We start from the raw sequence: 22312 nt of genomic DNA, 5'->3' as shown, positions 1-22312 counted from the left end.
CAACAACTTAGTAGATGGCTGTTTTAAATCCTCCTGTTGAACGGCCTGATATAGGCTCTGTTTTCCTGGCTAAGCTCTGATGAATAAAATCAGTTAGTTTGGAAAGAAAGGAAGGAAGGGGAAACTCAGAGCCCAGGGAGATAAGCATAGGAGTGGGTACCACTCAACAGCAGGAACCTCCCTGCCACCCAGAAAGCTCTGGTGATGGGGTTTTAATGTTCATGCAGAGACAAAAGATGTGGTCTTGGAATGGCACAGGCAGGAAACAAGAAATGAGACTCCGGTTTCCCAGCCCCCTGGAATTCATGGACTAAATATTTATGTTTCCCCAAAAGTCATATGTTGAATTTTTTTTTCTTTTTTTGAGATGGTGTATTGCTCTGTTGCCCAAGCTGGAGTGTAGGGGCGCGATTGTGGGTCACTGTAACCTCCACCTCCCGGGTTCAAGTGATTCTCCTGCCTCAGCCCCCCAAGTAGCTGGGATGACAGGCATGCACCATCATGCCCGGCTAATTTTTGTATTTTTAGTAGAGACATAATTTCACCATGTTGGCCAGGCTGGTCTCGAACTCCTGACCACAAGTGATCCACCTGCCTTGGCCTCCCAAAGTGCTGGGATTACAGACACGAGCCACCGCACCCGACCATATGTTGAAATTCTTATTGCCAATGTGATGGTATTAGCAGATAGGGCCCTTGAGAGGGATTAGGTCATGATATAGTGAGCCACTCATCTCTCAAAGGCCCTATCTGCTAATGAGCGGGAGGTGGAGGCCTCGTTCGCTAATGAGGTGGAATCCTCATGAATGTCCCCTTATAAGGGGACAAAGAGACCAGAGCTCTCTTTGCCATCCACCTCATGGGGACACAGTGAGGGCCACCTATAGACCAGGAAGAGGGTCTTCATCAAGAATTTGATCAAGCTGGCACCCTGATTTTGGCCTTCCAGGCTTGAGAACCATCAGAAACAAATGTTTGTTGTTTAAGCCACATATTCTGTTTTATTAGGTTGGTGCAAGAGTAATTGCGGTTTTTGCCATTAAGAGTAATGGCAAAGAGTAATGGTTGGTGCAAGAGTAATGGCAATAACTGCTATTACTCTCACACAACCTAATAGCAACTTACTATTCATGGATGAAATGTTTGTGTTTCCCCAAAAGTCATAAGTATTGCTCTGTTGCCCAGGCTGGAGTGCAGTGGCCCCATCTGCTAATACTGTCACATTGGCAATAAGAATTTCAACACGTGGTCGGGCACGGTGGCTCATGCCTGTAATCCCAGCACTTTGGGAGGCCAAGGCAGGTGGATCACTTGAGGTCAGGAGTTCAAGACCAGCCTGGCCAACATGGTGAAATTCTGTCTCTACTAAAAATACAAAAATTAGCCAGGCATGGTAGTGCATGCCTGTCATCCCAGCAACTTGGGAGGCTGAGGCAAGAGAATCATTTGAATCTGGGAGGTGGAGGTTACAGTTTTCACTTACAAGTGGGAGCTAGATTCAGTCTCACCACTGGCCCAGCAAAGTAGCAGTGATGCTTATTTCTTCCCAGAGCAATGGCTGCCAAAGACATATGCTACAGTGACAAATCAAAACTCTAAGCCAGTGTTCCAGGGGATGCGCTGTCCAAATGTACACTACCTGTGTGGTGCAGGCTTCTAAGTTAGGGAATTTATCTAATTACTGCTTCCAAACTGGTGAGACGCCCTGTGTGATGGACGGGGATCTCTGTGAACTTGGAACTCCAATGGGAAAGCGTCACCTGTTGTAAAGGCTACTGGGGTTCCTCCCCTCAACAAATGACAGGCCGCACTGGGAAACAGTTTGTCACCTAGGAAAATCAGGGTAGTACAAAAAGAGGATTAGTGCCTTCAGAAATGGAAATTATAGAATGATATTCTGAAGAAAAATATGAAATAAGTCAGTTAGAAATGGTTAAAAGGGCCAGGCGCGGTGGCTCACACCTGTAATCCCAGCACTTTGGGATGCTAAGGTGGGCAGATCACTTGAGGCAGGAGTTCGAGACCAGCCTGGACAACATGGTGAAATCCTGTCTCTACTAAAAATACAAAAATTAGCCAGGCATGGTGGTGCACATCTGTAATCTTAGCTACTTGGGATGCTGAAGCAGGAGAATTGCTTGAATCTGGGAGGCGGAGCTTGCAGTGAGCTCACATTGCACCACTGCACTCCAGCCTGGGTGACAGAGCGAGACTCTGTCTCAAAAAAAAAAATAAAAAAAAATGGTTAAAAGGTGAAAGAAAGTATAAGAATCATAATGAAAGATTCATACTCAGTGAAAAATAAGAGGTGTGTTTATAAAAGAACCAAAGTAAACTTTTGGAAATGGAAAATATAGTCATTTAAATAAAAAATTCAGTAGACAGGTTCAACCACAATTCAGTAAAAACTGAAAAGAGAAATTGTAAATTTGCAAATAATTTGAGGAGATTACTTCTGAGATACACAGAGAGGTAAAAATGTGAACAATTAGAAGAGTTTAAGGAACATGGTCAATACTATGAGGTATCAGTCAAGATTTAGTTCAAGAACCAGTAACCACTCTGGGTATTTTAAGCAGGCAGGGATTTAATATGAGGGATTTGATGCTTGCATAATTGTTCAAGGGTTGAAGGAGCGGATTTTAGGTGGTTGTCCAGCATGACTTCCAGAATAATTCAAAGCCAACTCTCCAGGAGAGTTACTACCACTGAGGCTGCCACTGCAGTATGTTGTCCCTGCAACATTCTCTTGACTTCCCAACATTTGGAGAATGGTCCCCTAGAGCTGTGATCTGGGGACTCAGAAGCCATTGCTACCACCCCCATAGCTGCTTTGCCACAGCCAAGAAACTGGAGTGTGAACAATGGAATGTTGCTGCAGGAAAATGTCATGTTTTTATGTCTTCTTTTCTGTAGAAAGTCACAACATGGCAAGGAGACAGTGACATGCTGGAGCCAGCTCATACTGGCTTGTGAGAACCCACTTTTACATTCTGAAGGATTTTGTGAGGTGATTTTTAAATGCATCTTTTTCTTTTTTTTTTTTTTTTTTTTGAGACAGGGTCTCATTCTCTGTTACCCAGGCTGGAGTACAGAGGTTTAATCTTAGCTCACTGCAGCCTTAAACTTCTGGGCTCAAGCAATCCTCCTACCTCAGCCTCCCGAGTAGCTAGGACTACAGGCACATACCACCATGCCCGGCTAATTGTTTTATTTTTTGTAGAGATGAGGTTTTGCTATGTTGCCCAGTCTGGTCTTGAACTCCTGGCTCCCACCTTGGCATCCCAAAGTGCTGGGATTACAGGTGTGAGCCACCACACTCAGCCTATGTGTTCATTCTTAAAAATGGAATATAAACTTACCATGAAATAAATTAAAAAATCAAGGTAATAAATATTTAAAATTCATCACTTCCTAATCGTTTTGCTACATTTTACTATTATTTGTGATTTTGTGGTTAATGTAGTCTAGTGTGTGTGTGTGTGTGTGTGTGTGTGTGTGGCGGAGATGCTGCGTGGCGGTATGCTGGTATACTGCTATACATCTCTTTCCAAATCCATGTTTAGTGGCACATGTTGGGAGCTTGGAATTGGCCCTTGTGGGAATATTTACACCATGAAAATGGAAAACGCTACACATCAAGAGTGCTTCTTTTTGAGAGCGAGTGCTAAACATTTACCAGTATACCGCTGCCTTCACCTCATGTCTATATTGCAAATTTTGTGTAAGAGCTTTTGAATATTAGAACTAACTTTCATCCTGAACCTTAGTAGCAAGAGAGTCTGGAAAATAGTTATTGGCTTCCCAGCTTCCTTGGTCAGATGAACTATGAATAGCTTTTGGGTGAACCAGTCAAGAGAATCTAGCTTGAACAGAGAGGTCTAACGTACATCTAATAAGAGCTTATGAAAAAGAAAATGAAGAGATTTGGAGAGTGCCTATATCTGAAAACATAATGACTTAGAATTGTCCAGAATGAGTATGAATAGGTGAACAGCAAGTATACCTATAGATTTCTCATCAGAAACAAAACATTTTCTAAGTGCTAAGGAAATCATTAATTTATAATTCTCTACTAGGTTAACCTTTGTAATTCAAATGAAGTTGAAATAAAGACTTTTTAAGACAAAGACTTAGAAAGCTTGCCATTTATAGCCCCTTATTTACATTTACACGTCACTGAAAAATAAATTGAATCTGGAAGGAAAGAGTAGCCTGCAAGAACGAGTGATGAGCAGAAAATTGGCAAACTTGTGGAAAAGTTTAGATAAGCATCGGTTGTAAGAAACAATAATACTGACTAATTTTGGGGGAAAAGGAGTTAAAAATAAGATTGAAATTAGACACTGGACAATAACATAGAAGGACAAAGCAGTGCAAAAATTATAAACAATCCAATACATAAAGATGAAAAGCACACTTGTAGCAGAAGAAATTGAATGGGCAAAAGCCATACAAAAAGATGCTTAAGCTAGCAGTCAAGGAAATCCAATTAAAAATGAAACAGTCTGCTAATACCAAGTTTTGGCAAGGCTATCGGGGAAATTGACACACTCCTAGACTAATGGTGGATCTGTAAATTGTCACAATCACTAAGGTGGTTTTAAAACACATCTAAACATTCTCTGATACTCCATTTTTCAAAAGGTGGAGTCTAATTCCTTTCCCCCTAAGTGTTGGCTGTATTCAGTGACACAGTTCTAATGAAAATAATGTGGCAGAAGTGACGGTGTGTGATTTCCAAGACCAAGTCATAAGAGTCCCTGACCCTGTCTCTTTGATCACTTGCTTGGGGTGATCCAGCTCCCCTATGGAGAGACCCACAAGAAAGTGAGACCTTTTGTGAACATCTCTTTCCAAATCCATGTTTAGTGGCATCATGTTGGCAACCATGTGAGTGCTCCCAACTTACATGAACAAAGAGCTATGTGAGTGCGCCATCTTGGAAATGGATCCTCCAGCCCCGGTCAGGCCTTCTGATGATGGTGGCCCCAGTCAGTGTCTTGACTGCAATCAGAGAAGACTCCTTGAGCCAGAACCACCCAGCTAAGCAGCTCCTGAATCTGACCCACAGAACCTGAGCTAATAAATATTTATTTTAAGCCACAAAGTTCAGGGGTAATTTATTATATATCAATAAATAACTATTATATACTATTAAATAACCCAATCACTTTGGAGTGCAATTTCACTAAATCAAATAAAGGTAAAGATTTGCATACTCAACAAGCAGGTAGTATTTTATTTAGGTATGCAGTTCAGAGAACTATGAAGAGACACATGGGGATATTCATTGCAGCACACTTTTCCATCAATTGTGTAATTTATACAATTGGGTATTTGTACAATGGAAAACTGTTGAGCAGTTAAAAATTAATTAACTAGGTGTATGTGTATGGATTTAGATAGATCCCAGAAAGCCAATATAGAGTGAACCATGCAGGTTGCAAAAGCGTATGGAAGGTGTAATATCATTTACGTAAATTTAAAGATAGACACAGCAATAATACAATATATTCTATATAGTTACATCAAAATGTGGACAAATTTAAAAGCATGGACAGGAAGGATATGTTCCATCTCCAGAATAGAGTTGTCACTGTGGAGGGAGGGAAGTGAAGGAATAGAGTAGGTGGTAAGGGTTTCAGTGTAGTATGTTATCTCTTTAAAAAAAAATCTAAGCAAAGAAGGCAAAATATCATTAAATCTGGGTGGTGGGTACATGGGTGCATTATGGTATGTGCTAAAATTTCTGTTTCTTTGAAATATTCTTCATTGCCATTAATGCAGATTTTCATTCTGTTACTGTTTTTGGATTTCTCCTTTGTTTGCAAATGTCTGCACCTTTTCCAAACTGGCTTACCTCTCAGCTTATTGCCTTTTCTTTTTGTCTTGACATCTCTTCTTCTCACTCTGATATTTCTTTATGAATTTGCATCCCTATGTCATAGACATCTTGCTGAAAAGTTTAGGGCATAAAACAGAAAGTTTGTAAAATTGTCCTTTCTTGTATTATATCATTGTTGCCAATAGGCTTTTGCTCTACTTCTTCTTGAAAGTTCTTCCTTCTCTAATGATGCAGAATTTTTACACAGAACTACTACGTTAGTGTTTTTGCTTACTCATTCTTGTCTGATTTGAGATCTGTCCAAACCCAGTGTTTGCCAACTGGCATGCCCCTGCAGGATTTTAGCAAGGGAATAAAACTGTTTTATAAGCGCTTAGCCAAATGTCCAGGGTCTAGCTGGCCTTTGTCGAGAGCATCTTTGCTGGAGTAAGATGAGATCTTCTTGTCCCCACCACGTAGCTCTTGAACTGAGAGGAGGAGATATATATTTCTGGGTTATTCGAGGCCTTCTGCAGTTTTTTTCCTTTCTGAAGCAATGCTTGAAAAATCATGATCCCCATAGGTCGTTACTCCTGGGGTACTTCTCACCAACACCTGTGCCTTGCAGCCAATTTCTCATCTTCATGTACAGGGTTCATGTCTCAGACCTTCCATTTCTAGCCACCTTGCATACTGGGAGTTATGATCCATGAGTAGCTAGAGGAAAAAGGTTGTTGCTTCACAGTGGCGGAAAGGTCAGTGGTGGGATTTGACCTTGGCTGCTTGAATAAAGCAATTCCAACACAGTCAGAAGGGTGATTGCCTGCTGTTCTCATTGGTCATCCCTAAGTCCCTGAAATAGAAGAGAATTTGGGTAGATAAAAATCTCTTCTTATCCCTGTACTATCTGACTCTATTATTCCCTCTCTGACTTCAAGGCTGCACCACTGATTATTCGTTATTCTAATCCTAACTGTACTGATTTTATGGAAGCTTCTTCCATACCCTGGCGTTGGTGTCGTTGAGAATATCACTATTTTGGTGTGCTTTCATGGTTGTTTTTACAGGAATTTGGCAAAGGCTCTATCAGGGCTGGTTAGGCTCTTTAACCTTTAGCATGCAAGATCAATATTGCCCCTTGTATGTCTGGTAATTGTAGGACATGGATTGCCGTCAAGTCTGCAAGAGATGCCATGTACTTCTCCAGCACCCTATAGAGAGCTCAGGAATCAACTGAAGTCTTTCAACTTCTTTCAGAAGTCCATCTAAGACTTTTAAGAAGTCTTAAGCTCTTTGAAAAAGTTTCAGGGACAAGTTAAGATGCATTTCTCCAAGTGGTTTTCTTCCTTTCTCTGTGGTTCATTATCACAAATCTATACAACGTAAATTAAATACTTTAGAGCTGTGCTTCTCAAACTATTTGTGAGGAAGGACCAGTTTTAATTTTTTTTTTTTTTTAGTTTCAGTCTTGTGTAGACTGATACTTTAAAAAAGTACAGTAAGAAAGAATTACCAGGAAAAATAAAAGAAGCGAAAATATACAAAAATCAAGTCCACTGGTCATGTGCTTAGAAATTGGGGCAATGCTCTAAATTGGTATTTCAATGCTTTCTCTCAATTCTTGTACTTATCTCACTGCAGACCAGCAACAAATGGTGTGCAATTGGCAGTGGTCTATAGACCACACTTTGAGTAGTACTGCTTTAGAAGCCCTGCAGAACACTCAGGGCTTTGCTCAGAATAATATACTACCCTCCTGCAATGTGCCTGGGTCTTTGGTACTGTAGAGGAAAAAAAAAAGAAGGTATATTAATGTGGGTTCTCCAAAGATACAGAATCTATCTATCTATCTATCTATCTATCTATCTATCTATCTATCTATCATCCATCAATCATCTATCACGTATCTCTATTTTTCTATCTATCAATCATCCATCAATCATCTATCATGTATCTCTATTTTTCTATCTATCTATCTATCTATCTATCTATCTATCTATCTATCTATCTATCTATCTATGTGTATCACTTTAAAGAGATTTATTGTAAGGAATTAGCTCATGCAGCTACAGACTCTGAAAATTCCACAGTCAGCTGTCAGCAAGCTGAAGACCCAAGAGAGCTGATGGTATAGTTCTAGTCTGGTTTGAAGACCTGAGAATCAGATAGTGAAATGCTCCAGTCCAAGTCTGAGTTCAAGGGCAGAATAAGACGGATGTCCCAGCTTGAAGACAGTTTGAAGAACAAATTCTTTCTTACTCAGTGTGTTCATTCCATGTAAGCCTATTCATTCTATTCATTACTGGATGAGACCCACCCACACTGGAGAGGAGAATCTGCTTTACTCAGGCTACCAGTTCAAAAGTTAACCTAATCCAGCAACACCCTCACAGACACTTCCAGAATAATGTTCAACCAAATATCTGGGCAACCCATGGCCCAGTCAAGTTGACACATAAAATTGACCATCACAAAAGGGCATCATTTCAAGTTAATGTGAATGACACTCTTTAGTTATTTAATTAATTTTTTTATAGACAAGGTCTCCCTCTGTTGCCCAGGCTGGGGGGCAGTGGCAAGATCATAGTTCACTGCAGCCTCAAGCTCCTGGGCTCAAGTGATCTTCATATCTCAGCCTACTGAGTAGCAGGGACTACAGGCATACACCACCATGCTTGACTAATTTTTCAAATTTTTTTCTAGAGATACAGTCTTACCATATTGCCCAGACTAGTCTTGAACTCCTAGCCTCAAGTGATCTTCCAGCATCAGCCTCCCAAAATGCTGAGATTACAGGTGTTAGCCACCATACATGGCCTCCTTAGTATATTACTCTGTCAAGAAATGTACCAGTTCCTTGACCCCATTAACAGGAACCATCCCTTTTGGTTTTAACCTCTCAATATCTTTTCTTTGATATGACCATTTAGCCAGCCTTCCTGGCACCCAGAAAATGGACTCTTCTTTGGCTCTGGCAGTTTCCATTCAAGTAGCCCCTTCTGCATGATACTGCCAGAGCTTGCTGACACCATTCAGCACTGGAACCCGCTGGTGCTTTGCTGCTCACACCTGATCCCTCAGCACAGTGGTTTACATGCCAGCCTCTCCCTGAAGCTTGCCCTTTGTCAGGTCTCACTGACCCTCCTTTGTAATCCAGTATGTAATCCAGGCATCAATCTAATTCGTCCATGACTTCTTGTTGCCCCTGCATCCTGCTTCATATAATCCTTAGCAAATAATTACTGGTGATACTCACTGAGCAGATGCCTGGTGCTAAGTACAGTGCTTTCCGTATCGTATCTTTTTAGAGTCAGAGTCTTGCTCTGTTACTCAGGCTGGAGTACAGTGCTGTGATCATAGCTCCCTGAAGTCTCAAATTACTGTACCCAAATGATCCTCCCACTTCAGCCTCCCAAGTAGCTATGACTGCATGTGTGTACCACTGTGCCCAGCTAATTAATTAATTACTTAATTATTATTATTATTATTTTTGTCTGGGTAGAGACAGGGTCTTGCTCTGTTGTCTAGGCTGGTCTGGAAATCTTGACATCAAGTGATCCTCCCACCTTGGCCTCCCAAAGTGCTGGGATTACAGATGTGAGCCACCATGCCTGGCTGTTTATCTTATTTAATATTTACAACAGTACTGTTCTCTTCAGTATGTATTAAAACCCTAGTTTTACAGAAGAGGAGACAGGCTGACAGAGGTCAAGCAACTTATTTACCTAGCTAATAAGGGCAGAGGTAGGATTAAAATCTAACACTGTTTTTGACTAGAAAGTGCTGGGTTTTTTTTTTTTTTGGAGGTGGAGTTTCCCTCTATGACCCAGGCTGGAGTGTGGTGACACAATCTCAGCTCATTGCAACCTCCACTCCCGGGTTCAAGTGATCCTTATACCTCAGCCTCCCAAGTAGCTGGGATTACAGGCACCTGCCACCGCACCTGGCTAATATTTGTATTTTTAGTAAAGATGGGGTTTCACCATGTTGTCTAGGCTGGTTTCCAACTGCTGCCTTCACCTCCCAAAGTGCTGGGATTACAGGCATGAGCCACTGCACCCAGCCAGTTCTTAACCATGAAACCACTCTGCCTGTCTTAGTTTCTACTGCTGTAACAAATACCTTAGATTAGCTAATTTATAAACAACAGAAATTCATTTCCTACAGTTCTAGAAGTTGGGAAGTCCAAGATCAAGACACCTATAGATTTTGCCTCTGGCGAGGGCTGCTCTTGGCTTCCAATATGCTGCTTTGTTGCTGCATTTTCACATGGTGGAAGGCAGAAAGACAAAAGGGCCTTGCTAGTTCCTTCCAGCCCTTTTATAATGGTATTAATCCCATCCATGAGGGGAGGAATGCTCATGGACCTAATCAGCTTCTAAAGGCTCCATCTCTTAATACTATCACATTAGAGTCTTAGGTTCCAGTGTATGAATTATTGGGGGTCACATTCAGTCAGACCATATCACTGGCTTACATAAAATACAGAAAGATTGTTTTCATGACAGTCGCTTAAATATTTCACAATGAGTGAAACTGCTGTTGCAAATATTTATTTATTTTTGTTTGTTGCCCTGTATAGAAGGATCCGTCTTCAGGTTTTAGTTTCAGGACAAGATTTGTCTTTGCTTGAACTTATATATTTCTCTCCCCTTAGCCAATGAGAGAATCTTAAAGCTTGGGTTTCCCTAGGCAGCTTGGAGTGAAATTTAGTCCTTAATCGCAGCAGCTGTTTTTAGCTTATTTAGGATAATGTTCTTCCCTTTCTTGAACATGACTTTATATATCTATATGGATGGTTCAATTGCACGTTTTCTTTCCCACTAGACTTTGAGCTTTTTGAATTCAGAGACTAAATGAACTGAATGTGTACCTAATTTTGTAAGCTGCCTTTTTTTTTTCAGAAGCAAATTATGTTGGTGTATCAAGTGGGATTCAGTTGTGACCAGTTTTCTTTGCAAAGTACTCAACATTTATTCTGTGGCTGAACTGGGGCGTGGGTTGGGTATGTTTGCTTGAATATAACATCCTTATTATGACTGTAAAATTTTGTGTAACGAATCCAAAGCTGCAGACAACCAGGTAAAAGGTGACAATAGGAAGATATTTATAAAATGCTGAGAAACTAGAGTGATGCATGGTGGAATGGAAGGAATGCTTTTTGTACCGACCTTAGTGGGTCTTGTTCCAGGTAGCAAATTAGATAAGAACACAGCAGGTGTCTTTCCATGCTTCTGAAGACTTAAACATTGGTTAAGATAGCAGCTGGTGAGGCTCATCTAGTGAGGCTTAGCTAACAAATTAGATAATATCAGAGCAGGTGTCTTCCCATGTTTATGAAGACTTAAACATGTTAAGATAACAGCTGGTGAGGCTCACTGCATGTAGGACTGGTGCTGAGGGTGAAGTTGAAATCACACAAGAAGTGTTAGCCAGGGTTGACATCTCATTTTCTGGACCATGAATGTCTCAGTCTGTTTTGTGCTGCTATAACAGAGTACCTGAGACTGGGTTGTTTACAAAGAGCAAAGATTTGTTTCTTACAGCTCTGCAGGCTGGGAAGTCCAAGGGCAAGAGTCCTCCATCTTTCAGGGGGCTTCTTGCTGTGTTGTCCTGTAGCACAAGAGGAAGAGAGCATGAGTGTTATTAGAGAATGAAAGAGACAGAGAAGGGAAAGAGGCTGAATTCATTTTTTTTTTTTTTTTTTTTTGAGACACTCTTGTTGCCCAGGCTGGAGAGCAATGGTGCGGTTTCAGCTCACTGCAACCTCTGCTTCCTGGGTTCAAGCAGTTCTTCTGCCTCAGCCTCCCGAGTAGCTGGGATTACAGGTGTGCACTACCACGCCCAGCTAATTTTTTGTATTTTTGGTAGAGATGGGGTTTCACCATGTTGGCTAGGCTGGTCTCGAACTTCTGACCTCAGGTGATCTACCTGCCTAGGTCTCCTAAAGTGCTGGGATTACAGGCATGAGCCACTGCAGCCAACTGAACTCATCCCTTTATCAGGAACTCACTCCTGTGATAGGTAACCTACACCTGCAATAACAGCATTCATTCTGCCCTCATGACCTACTCACCTCTCAGAGGTCCCACCTCTCGACACTGTAGCATTGGGGATTAAGTTTCTGACACATAAAATTTGGGGGAGACATTCACATTATGGCAGTGGGTATCAGTCCATACTCAAATGACCATGACACACAGTCCCAAGAAATCAGGATTGGCCTTAAGGAAAAGATAGAGTAGTCTTAATTCATATATGCGATTTTCCCTTTTAAAGCTTTTTCGTCTGAAAATTAACTTGGAGAAGAAAGGAGGTGGTCATCAAAGTGTTCTTCCAGAGAAAGATTCTTGTATTCTGTTTAAATATAAGGATAGATTTGGGAACATCTGACTTGTAACTAGCTGAAGATGTACCCCTTATAATTGGCAAATGCATGTGCCCTTTGTAATCAGTATCATGCCATTTGCGATTGTCCTGTGGATGTACATGTTGTTAGCCATGGAAAGAGTTAAGGGCGAAGGGATGGGTTGCAAGCTGACAGTTGGTTCTTGCCTCAGCCATGTGTCTGTTTTACTTTTTGGGGCCCCGAGCATTTGGGAGAGTTGTCCCAGTTGTTGTGATGAGCAAAAAGCACCTTTGATAGAAATAGAGAAACCAGGAAGTGTAGCCTACTTTGTAGGAAGATAATTAATTCAATTTTAGACGTTTTGAGTTTGAAATGAGGGTTTGACATCCGGGTGGAAATGTCTGGCGCTTAGCTGGGGCTGCTTAATGGAAATAGCATGTAGGATGCTGGAGTTCTAGAACAACTTCTGTCACTAACTGGCTTTGTGCTCCTGGTTAAACCTTTTAATTTTCAGGGGTTTCACAGGTTGAGTGCTGCCCAGTTTACCTTCCAGAAGCTCTGATACAAAGGTGTTCTCTACCCACTCCTTGTGATTGACTCCCTGTGCTTCCTGCCTGTTGGCCCTAATTCTGCTCAGAGGTTTATCCATACTCTTAATCCCCCTTGCTAGATGGGGAAGCAGAATATGAAGCATTTGGCATCTTGTTCAAAGTCATGGAGAGCATCATTGGACAAGTTGGGCCAGGAGCTGTGCTCTTTCTGCTTTAGAGATGATCATCTTCCCAGCTGCCTTTCCTCTTTCTTGTCTTTGCTTGTTCTTCCATTCTCTTCCATTGTCTTTGCTGTCCTTTTATCTCACATCTCTTTTTTCATAGCCTTGACCCTCCAGTCAGTCTTGCATTAGTGGAAACTTCTAAGCCCCACTGATGACCATCTGGGTGCAGGAGCTTTTTTCTATTGGTCTAAAAGGATGCTTTAAATTTGTGTGAGAGTGCTGGAAGCAGCTTCATTGTGGGACACCTGAAGGCTGCCACGCCCCTTTGCAGCAGGGCAGGTGTGATTAGCATTTCAGAATGTGTGTGATTAGCATTTTAGAATGTGTGTGCTCACACACCACTCATGTAAGCAGCATCTGCATCTTAACCAGGCTTGGCAGCTGCTTCTTGAGATGCAGACCATTGCATGTACTTACTTAGAGCTTGGGCATTTCCTACCTGTTTTGAGTGCTGTGTGAGTGCAACGTCTGTATTATCTGGGAGAAATGAGACACTTGGATCTCTGCTTGATCACAGCCAAGACATGTAGTCCCTGGGCATGCCAACACTTCTGGGATTCTCAGTCCTTTCTTACAAGCATCAAGTGAGAATTTATCAGGCCAAGGAAAGGAGTCAAGGGTGTTGCCATTTGCATAAAGAGATAGTTTCATGGTAATGTGGTGTGCCATGATTAACAAGGACAACATGGTTCAAATTCATAATTAAATGGGGAAAATGAAGTAAGATGCACAGTGAAGAAATGGGAAGAACCTGAGTTCCTTTGGAAATTGCTCAGGTCATTGGGACCCTGGAAATATCCTGACTTTCCCACTAGAAATATTGTTATTTTTACAATGACACCAGCCATCTGAAAATCAGATGGTCCTTTAAGAAAGGAAAGGAAGAATGAATGATGATGTCTTTCTTTTCCCCTCCCCTGTTCTCTTTTGGGCAGGGAAAAGATGCCGTTCCACCATGTGACCGCTGGCTTGTTGTACAAGGGGAATTACCTCAACCGATCACTCTCTGCTGGCAGTGACAGCGAACAGCTGGCTAATATCTCCGTGGAGGAGCTCGATGGTAAGGAGCCTACCCTGTTTGGGGGGTTGTCCCCCCTCCCAGGGAGGTGTTTGTGGCTATTCTGAAGCTCAATTGAATGCCCTGGACTTTGGCTACTCTTTGGCAGTTGTGGCCAAGTGTAACCATGGCGTGATGGGAAAGAGTTCAGAGACAAAATTTTACCCAAGTGACTTTTGTGTGTGTGTGTGGGACAGATCTGATAGCCTGAACAATCTATGGTGGATATTTCGGTTTTCTTGGATATTGACTAGGGGGATAGCCTTCACCTCTCTTAAAATGTGTTTTCCAATTTCCGGAGTCTTTATCACCAATGGAATTGTCTTGTTTCTATGTTGTCTCCAACAATAGAGTCCATCTGCAGGGGAGGTTTAAGCCCTGTTAATGGCTGTCTCTTGACTTCTGGCCATGGTGCTTTGAATCCTGCCTGAATCGGAATCATCTGGAAGCTCTGTCTAGGTGGCAATGGATAGCAATTATTTTAATTGCCTCTGTTTCTTTGTAACACAGTACAGCCCTAACTGCTCAAGGCAGGAGTTAGGGATGGACATAAACCTGGGAACGTGACGACTAAATTCATCCTAGGACTGTGTCTCAGTGTATCTTGGATAAACCAATCCTCTAATTAAAAAAAATTAAAAATAGGAAAAACAAGTTTTTTTTTTTTTTTTTTCTTCCTGGAATAGAGAATTAGGTTGATTTAGCCTGATGTTTTTACCTAGGTACTGCATCTGCTGAGGTCAAACCAGAATCAGTTTTCCCCAGTGTTTTTGAATACTTTGTTGCTTGTAATAATACCATTTTAAAGCACAAGGTTTAAATTTACTTTCTCAAGTAGAGAAGTAAAAATTACCCCAGATGGCCCACATATTTGCTTTTAAGTGTAATGGTTCAAATCAATGTGCTTTGTATGTGCACATTAGGGAGCCTCATTTCTCCCAGAAGGCAGGTGGAGGACATTTAACTCTGAGGCAGTGAAGCCAAACTTGCTTCACAACAGGCAGGAGGTGAGGGAGGTGAAGGGGAGAGGCCATTGAATAGCTTCTCTTTCTGTCATCATTTTGCTTGTGTGCTTATTTAAATGCTTGCTTATTTACATAAATGAGGAGGGAGGCAGCAGAGGATGTGGCCCTGGTAGGCTGGGTCCAAGGAGAGTCTGGGGGATGTTTGAAGAAGTGTAGTGATGGGGGCAGAGTCAAGATTCCTAGGGATAGCAGCTGCTTAGTGTGGTCTGGACAAAGACTGGTGGTCTGAGAGGAGATCAGGGACCCTTACATCTTCTGGTCTTCAGTTGAGCAAAAGGTATGCTGATATAGGACACAGAAGTGGGAAATTGAGCTCTGACCTCCTCCAGAGTGAGCCCATAAAGGCAACCGCAGATCAGGCTGAGGTTGCCCTTGGGTGGTATCTTGGTCTGTTCAGGCTGCTTTAACAAGACACCATAGACTAGGTGGCTCATAAAGAACAGAAATTTATTTTTCGCAGTTTGGGAGGCTTGGAAGTCTAAGATCAAGGTGCCAGTAGATTTGATGTCTGGGGAGGGCCACTTTCTGATTCATAGATGTCACCTTCTTGCTATGTCCTCAGATGGTGGAGAGAGTGAATAAGTTCTTTTGGGCCTTGAGTATATAAGGGCACTGTCTTAGTCTGCTTTGTGTTGCTATAACAACATAGTACGTTCTGGGTAATTTATACAGAAAAGAAGTATATTTGGCTGATGGTTCTGAAGACTGGGAAGTCCAAGTGCATAGCACCGGTATCTTGTGAGGGCCTTCATGCTGTTTCATCCCGTGACAGAAGGTAGAAAGGCTAGAGAGGGTAAGAACAAGAAAGCCAGAGAGGACTAAACTCACTTTTATAATAATCCATGCTCTGGATAATGAACTTCCCCCTGAGATAATGACATTAATCCATTCATGAGGACAGATCTTTCATAGTCTAATCACATCTTAACCATCTCACCTCTTAGCACTGTCAATGCCAATTAAATGTCAATGTGAGATTTGGAAGGGACATTCAAACCATAGCAGGCACTAATCCCATTCATGAGGGCTTTTCCCTCCTAATCACCTCCTGAAAGACCTCATTTCTTAATGACATCACGTTGTTGATTAGGTTTCCACATATGCATTTTGGGGGGACCCAAACATTCAGCTCATAGGAGGTGTGTTTGGGAGGTGAAGTGAGGCCCTGGCTTTTCCTACCTATGGGAGTCTTCAATGTGAATGGATATTAGGGCAGGTGGTGCATTAATGTGGGGTGGATGTTTGCTTGTGTTTATTTGAGTAGATCCCTGAGGCTCAGTCATCAGTTAGCAGGAGGGACTGGGAGTCCCCCATGCATGCAGGACCCACTGAGTGGCCCTGGCTGAGAACTGGGTAACGCTATCTATATGTTTTGGAGAATTCTTTAAGAGGTTAAAAATCACTAACCAAATGGAGTTTGGAAATCTCCATTTGGATTTTGGAATATGGAACATGGCTTCCCATATTCTCCCCACTTCCTGCTTCCCAACTTTGCCATGAATGATTAGGAGATGATTTCTCTGTGACTTCTCAGCGCAATGGCTTTTTTTCACTGTTAAATTCAATCTCTGCTAAGGCAACTGTTCAGGGCCACTGTGGAGGTGCATGGCTTTTCAAGAGGGCTGCTGGCTGGATTTCAATCCTCCTCTCCCTACTTGGGTGCCCTGCTGAAATTGCCCTCCACTTTCTTGGCCAAACAGAAAAGCATATAAACTTGCTATTTTAATCAGGCAAAGGCAGCTTGAGAAGGACTGAAATGTACTTTTTCAGTATGTAGATTAGTAGGAGTAATTCTAAGAACCCTGCAAGCCCAGGCTGGCAGCCTGAGCATTGGCAACCTTGGGGTATTTTATTGAGTGAAGTGGGGGCTTTGTAAAGGCCTGAGATTGGCTGGGTGAAGATGCTGTGTTTGTCCTTCAGGAGGGTAATCCAGGCTCTCAACCTGGGGAAGGGCCATTTATTTTCTGACGGAAGATTCATTCCACTTATTTATTTAGTTTTTGCCAAGGTGAACACTGAGTTATGACTGCTCCTGGTTTATTACAAGTATCTCGGGGCTCTGGGCAGTACAGTGCAGATGTGTTTGGAGTTTAGAGCAGGCACGCAGGGTCTGGAAACCAACTGGCTTGAATCAATTCAGATGACTATAGATTGGTCTTGGGGAAGTCAGTTTCCAGGGCAGTTTGCTTGCTGTTCTCTCAGGCTGCTTCATGGCATGGTGACCCTAAAGTTCTGCTGGTTGGGGGCACTCATTTACCCTCAGAAGACAGGTGGTGCTGCGCTGGGAGGTTGATGTGTTGGACACTGATGAACATCGCAGCATCCTTTGTGGTCTGGCCGCCTTGAGCATAGGCATTAGTTGGGTGCTATCCTTATCTGCTCTCTACCTCTCCACCCTGTAGTCACTGCAGCCTTCTGCTTGTGAATGGCTACACTTTCCCCACCTGTTCGTGTTTATCACCAATGATGGAAAATCCCTTTCCTCCAGTGTAAGGGCCAAAGGCATGCACTTCATGAATGGTTATCCTCTGAAAACAGGCATGAAAAGGACCACTTGCCATGCAGGTCATTTTCAACTGCAGTTCCCTTCTGGAAAGTTTCTATTTCTTCTCTTTAAACAAAGCTCAGGAGGGAAACATGCAAAGCTGAATCAAAATGATCAAAGTTGGGAATCACCCAACCAAACTCACTGAAGGTGGATTGATGGAGAGTCATTCATTCATTCATCCATTTTTATTCATTCGTTAAAAGGATGTTTAGTAGGTGGAGGAGGAAATGCCTTCTAGGTAGTAGAGGAAAATCAAATAAGCATAATATTCATTGCCTCTTTCCAAGGAGCTTACATCTATCCAGGAAGTTTATGCATATACCAGATTTATTAGCAACATCTTATACTTTTAGAGTGCATTATAAGGAATTCTATTAGATATATGCAGTGTGATTGTTGAATAGTTTTCTTAATGCTATTTATTGAATAATCTCATGATGCTTTTTTTTTTTTTTTTTTGAGACAACAGAGTCTCACTCTGTCACCCAAGCTGGAGTGCAGTGGCACGATCTTTGCTCACTGCAACCTCCATCTCCCAGGTTCAAGCTATTCTCCTGCCTCAGCCCCCCAAGTAGCTGGGATTACAGGCATGTACCGCCACACCTGACTAATTTTTGTATTTTTAGTAGCGACAGGGTTTCACCAGGTTGGCCAGGCTGGTATTGAACTCCTGACCTCAAGTGATCCACCCACCTTGGCCTCCCAAAGTGCTGGAATTACAGTTGGGAGCCTCTGTGCTTGGCCTTGTAATGCTATCTTAATCTTAAACTAAATTCACCTCTATCTGAAGTTTACCTGTTTCCTTTAATATATAATTTCCATTGTATATAAATATATCTTAATTTATTTTCCTATTTTATTCTCAATGGACATTTGGGTTGTTTCCAGTTTGTATTAGGAAATAGCTATTAGCCATCTTCCAGTTTGTGAAAATCTCTTCTGTTTCCGGTCATAAATTATTTATATATATATTCATAATAAAAGTCTTTTTCTCCAAGTCTTCCAGATGACAGTACCTTTCTTTTGCATGAAATTTTTTTGTGTATAATTTATATTGCTTTTTTCTATTGCGTTTTGTAACTCAACACTATGACTTTTTTTGTAGGCTCAGTATTTGTCAGTAAACAAGGTGTATAAAGAGTCTAGCTTTGGCCAGGCACAGTGGCTCATGCCTGTAATCCCAGCACTTTGGGAGGCTGAGGCAGGAAGATCACGTGAGGCCAGGAGTTGGAGACCAGCCTGGGCAACATAGGGAGACCCTGTCTCTACAAAAAATTAGCTGGATGTGGTGGTGCATGCCTATAGTCCCTGCCACTTGGGAGGCTGAGGATTGCCTGAGCCCAGGAGTTTGAGGCTACTGTGGGCTATGATTGTACCACTGCACTTGCACTTGAGCCTTGGTGACAAAGAAAGACCCTGTCTCTAGGGGGAAAAAAAAAAAAAAAGAATCTTGCCTTCTTCACTTTATCCCAAACCTGAGATAATATTCCCCACCCCCACCCCGCCTTTTTTTTTTTTGAAACGGAGTCTCGCTCTGTCGCCCAGGCTGGAGTGCGATGGTGCAATCTTGGTTCACTGCAACCTCCGCCTCCTGGGTTCAAGCGATTCTCCTGCCTCAGCCTCCTGAGTAGCTGGGATTACAGGTGCGTGCCACCACGCCCAGCTAATTTTTGTATTTTTTAGTAGAGATGGGGTTTCACCATGTTAGTCAGGCTGGTCTCGAACTCCTGACCTCGTGATCCACCTGCCTTGGCCTCCCAAAGTGCTGGGATTACAGGTGTGAGCCACTGCGCCTGGCCTCCCCTTTTTATCCTTAGTCTGGTGAGAGATTGATATGCATGCCGTCTCCAGTTTCCAGAAGACATTCATGTAGCCCATGGCTCTGGGCAGAGGCGGGGGTCTCAATGGTCTTTCCTGCTGTCTTTGCTCCCTATGCTACAGAATTCCCCATCTCTGTTGTTTGTTCTTCCCCTCTCCTTCTCTCCTTCTCTCCAAACTACTCTTGTACATTCAGTCATCCTAGGAATATTTTGGCTTTCACCTGTGCTGTATAGATAACCCAGGATGCGACATACCAACCCATGGCTGCAGTTAAGTTGTGTTCCCGAAATGAGCTTAAAAAAGGGTGCTGCTGAAGTGGGCTTGGGTTGAGGAATAGACTCCCATGGAAAACAGCTGCTGTGAAGTAGGGAGTGACTGCATGATTTGCTGTCAATGTATTGTGGTGAGTCAGTCTTCCTTCCTTATGTGCCACTGTAGTTCCAAGTGTGGGTGGAAATGGTGTCTCTCCAATTTCATTGGTGGGGCAATTAGCAAAAATTCTCAGCCTCTCACATGTGTGCATGTCTCAAAATTAATATTTCTCTTTCTTTCTCTCTCTCTCTTTCTCTCTCTCTCTCTCCCCCCCACCCTCTCCCTTTCCTCCATTCCTCCTTCCTTCCTTCTTTTTTTCTCTTTTTCTTGAGACAGAGTCTGGCTCTGTCGCCCAGGTTGGAGTGCAGTGGTGTGCTCTTGGCTCACTGCAACCTCCACCTCCTGGGTTCAAGCGATTCTCTGACTCTAGCCTCCCAAGTAGCTGGTACTACAGGCGTGCACCACCACACCCAGCTAATTATTGTATTTTTAGTAGAGATGGAGTTTTGCCATGTTGGCCAGGCTGGTCTCGAACTTCTGACCTCAGGTGGTCCACTTGCCTCGGCCTCCCAAAGTGCTGAAATTACAGGCATGAGCCAACACAGCTGGCCTCAAACTTAATATTTATACTGATACACTCTTCTGCGTATTGTAGGGGGTATTTTCATTTGAGTATGGGAACAGACATACCAGACTGCCATCCTTGGAACCTGGGGTTCCATTTTAGTAGTTGACCAGTGTCACTTCGACTATTCCAGAGTCACTGCTCTCCTGCAGCTCAGTTTTCTCTAGGAGCCCCTATTTGCCTCCTCTAGATGACTTTTTAAAAAAAAAATTTTTGACAGAATCTCGCTGTGTCACCCAGGGTGGAGTGCAGTGGCATGATCTCAGCTCACTGCAACCTCTGCCTCCTGGGTTCAAGCGATTCTTCTGCCTCAGCCTCCCAAGTAGCTGGGGTTACAGGCGCCTGCCATCATGCCCAGCTAAATTTTGTATTTTTAGTAGAAACGGGGTTTCACCATGTTGGCCAGGCTAGTTTTGAATTCCTGACCTCAGGTTATCTGCCTACTTCAGCCTCCAAAGTGCTGGGATTATAGGCGTGAACCACCATGACTGGTCTAGATGACTTTTAATGTTTATTCAGGACTTTCTTCAGCCTCTGGCACTGTTGTTCACACCTTTGTTTTTGCAGTCCATCACTGCCTTGGTACTCATGTCATTACCTAGATCCCCTCCTTCCTTGTTTCTACGTATTTGTCATCTCCGCATTCATTGTGTACCGCTCATCCCCTGCCTGCTGAAAAAGGTTTTTTTTTTTTTTTTTTTTAAAAAGGCAGGCACAGTGGCTCATGCTTATAATCCTAACTACTCACGAGGTCGAGGAGGGAGGATTGCTTGAGCCAAGGAAGTAAGGCTGTAGTGAGCTATGATCGTGCTACTGCACTCCCTCAGAAAAAAGAAAACAAAAATAATTTTTTAAAAAAAGAATGGAAAACAGATATTTGCCATGCATTCCTAAACCTCTATAGATTTGAAATTTTTAAAAAAGATTAAAGAAATATGAGGCACACTCTTGTCTCCTGGGGTTGGTTTTTGTTGCCGTCTGCCTGGGCATCTACATGCTGATGACCTCAAGATCTATTATCTCCAGTCCTGCTTCTCTCTTGGATTTTAGACCTAGTACCTGTAGTCCTGTGCAGGTGTCTCACAAGTCCCTTAAACTCCAAATATCTAAAGCCAAAATGGATTTTCTTTATTCTTGAAAACTGCCCCTTGTCTGGGATTTTTCCCAGGAAATTATATTGCCAGTCAGCCACAGCAGTCATCTGGGAATCATCTTTGTTATCTCTTGGTCCTTACATACAATTGTGAGCCCCACATATCTTGACCTCTCTACATATTGTATAACTCTTCCTTCCTCTCTGATCACACTGGTATTGCCTCAGGTCAGGTTTCCACTTCCTAGACAACAGCATTCACTAGAACTGATCTTGTTGGGTTTCATCTGTGATCCACCTACATGTCAGTTCAGTTCGATATCGTTGGAGGGATGCTACTCAAATGCACACCTAGTTAGGTTGTTCCTTGGCTTAGAACTTCTTGTTTTGTTTGTTTTATAAGACAGTGTCTTGCTCTGTTGCCCAGGCTGGCGTGCAGAGGCACAAACATGGCTCACTGTAGCATCGACCTCCTGATCTCAAGCGATCCTCCTGCCTCAGCCTCCCAAATAGATGGGACTACAGGTGTGGGTCACCACACCTGCTAAATTAAAAAAAAATTTTTTTTTAGAGATGGGGTCTCACTATGTTGCCCAGGCTGGTCTTGAACTCCAGGGCTAATGTAATCCTCCCACCTCATTCTCCCAAAGTGCTGGGATTATAGGCATGAGCCACCACACCCAGCCTTGGCTTATAACTTTTATCTTCTTTTTTTGTATATATATACATATATATATTTTTTTAATATCTCTTTAGTTTTAAAAAATTCAAATCCACAGAGGTTTTTGGAAAGTACAGTGAGTATTTGTATATCCTTCACTTATTTATTATTTTTTAGAATTTATTTATTTAGGTTTTTCAGGCAGGGTCTCGCATTGTC

At 42.5% G+C, this 22312-nt stretch overlaps 1 protein-coding gene across 12 annotated transcripts in view; it reads left to right on the top strand.

Moving 5' to 3' along the window:
* The window catches only part of CALN1 (calneuron 1), a 664605-nt gene that overhangs the window by 156319 nt on the left and 485974 nt on the right, over nucleotides 1–22312 (top strand). For all 12 annotated transcript variants that reach the window (XM_045389750.2, XM_045389747.2, XM_045389749.2 and 9 more), the window contains one exon: nucleotides 13887–14011. In XM_045389750.2, the coding sequence (XP_045245685.1) occupies nucleotides 13894–14011 (118 nt within the window). In that variant the 5' untranslated portion in view covers nucleotides 13887–13893. The remainder of the gene's footprint in view (nucleotides 1–13886; nucleotides 14012–22312) is intronic.

The sequence above is a fragment of the Macaca fascicularis genome, chromosome 3, assembly GCF_037993035.2.
Source record: "Macaca fascicularis isolate 582-1 chromosome 3, T2T-MFA8v1.1".
Lineage (NCBI taxonomy): Eukaryota > Metazoa > Chordata > Mammalia > Primates > Cercopithecidae > Macaca > Macaca fascicularis.
Note: the sequence above shows the minus strand (reverse complement) of the source record. Positions and strands in the feature narration are given on the sequence as shown.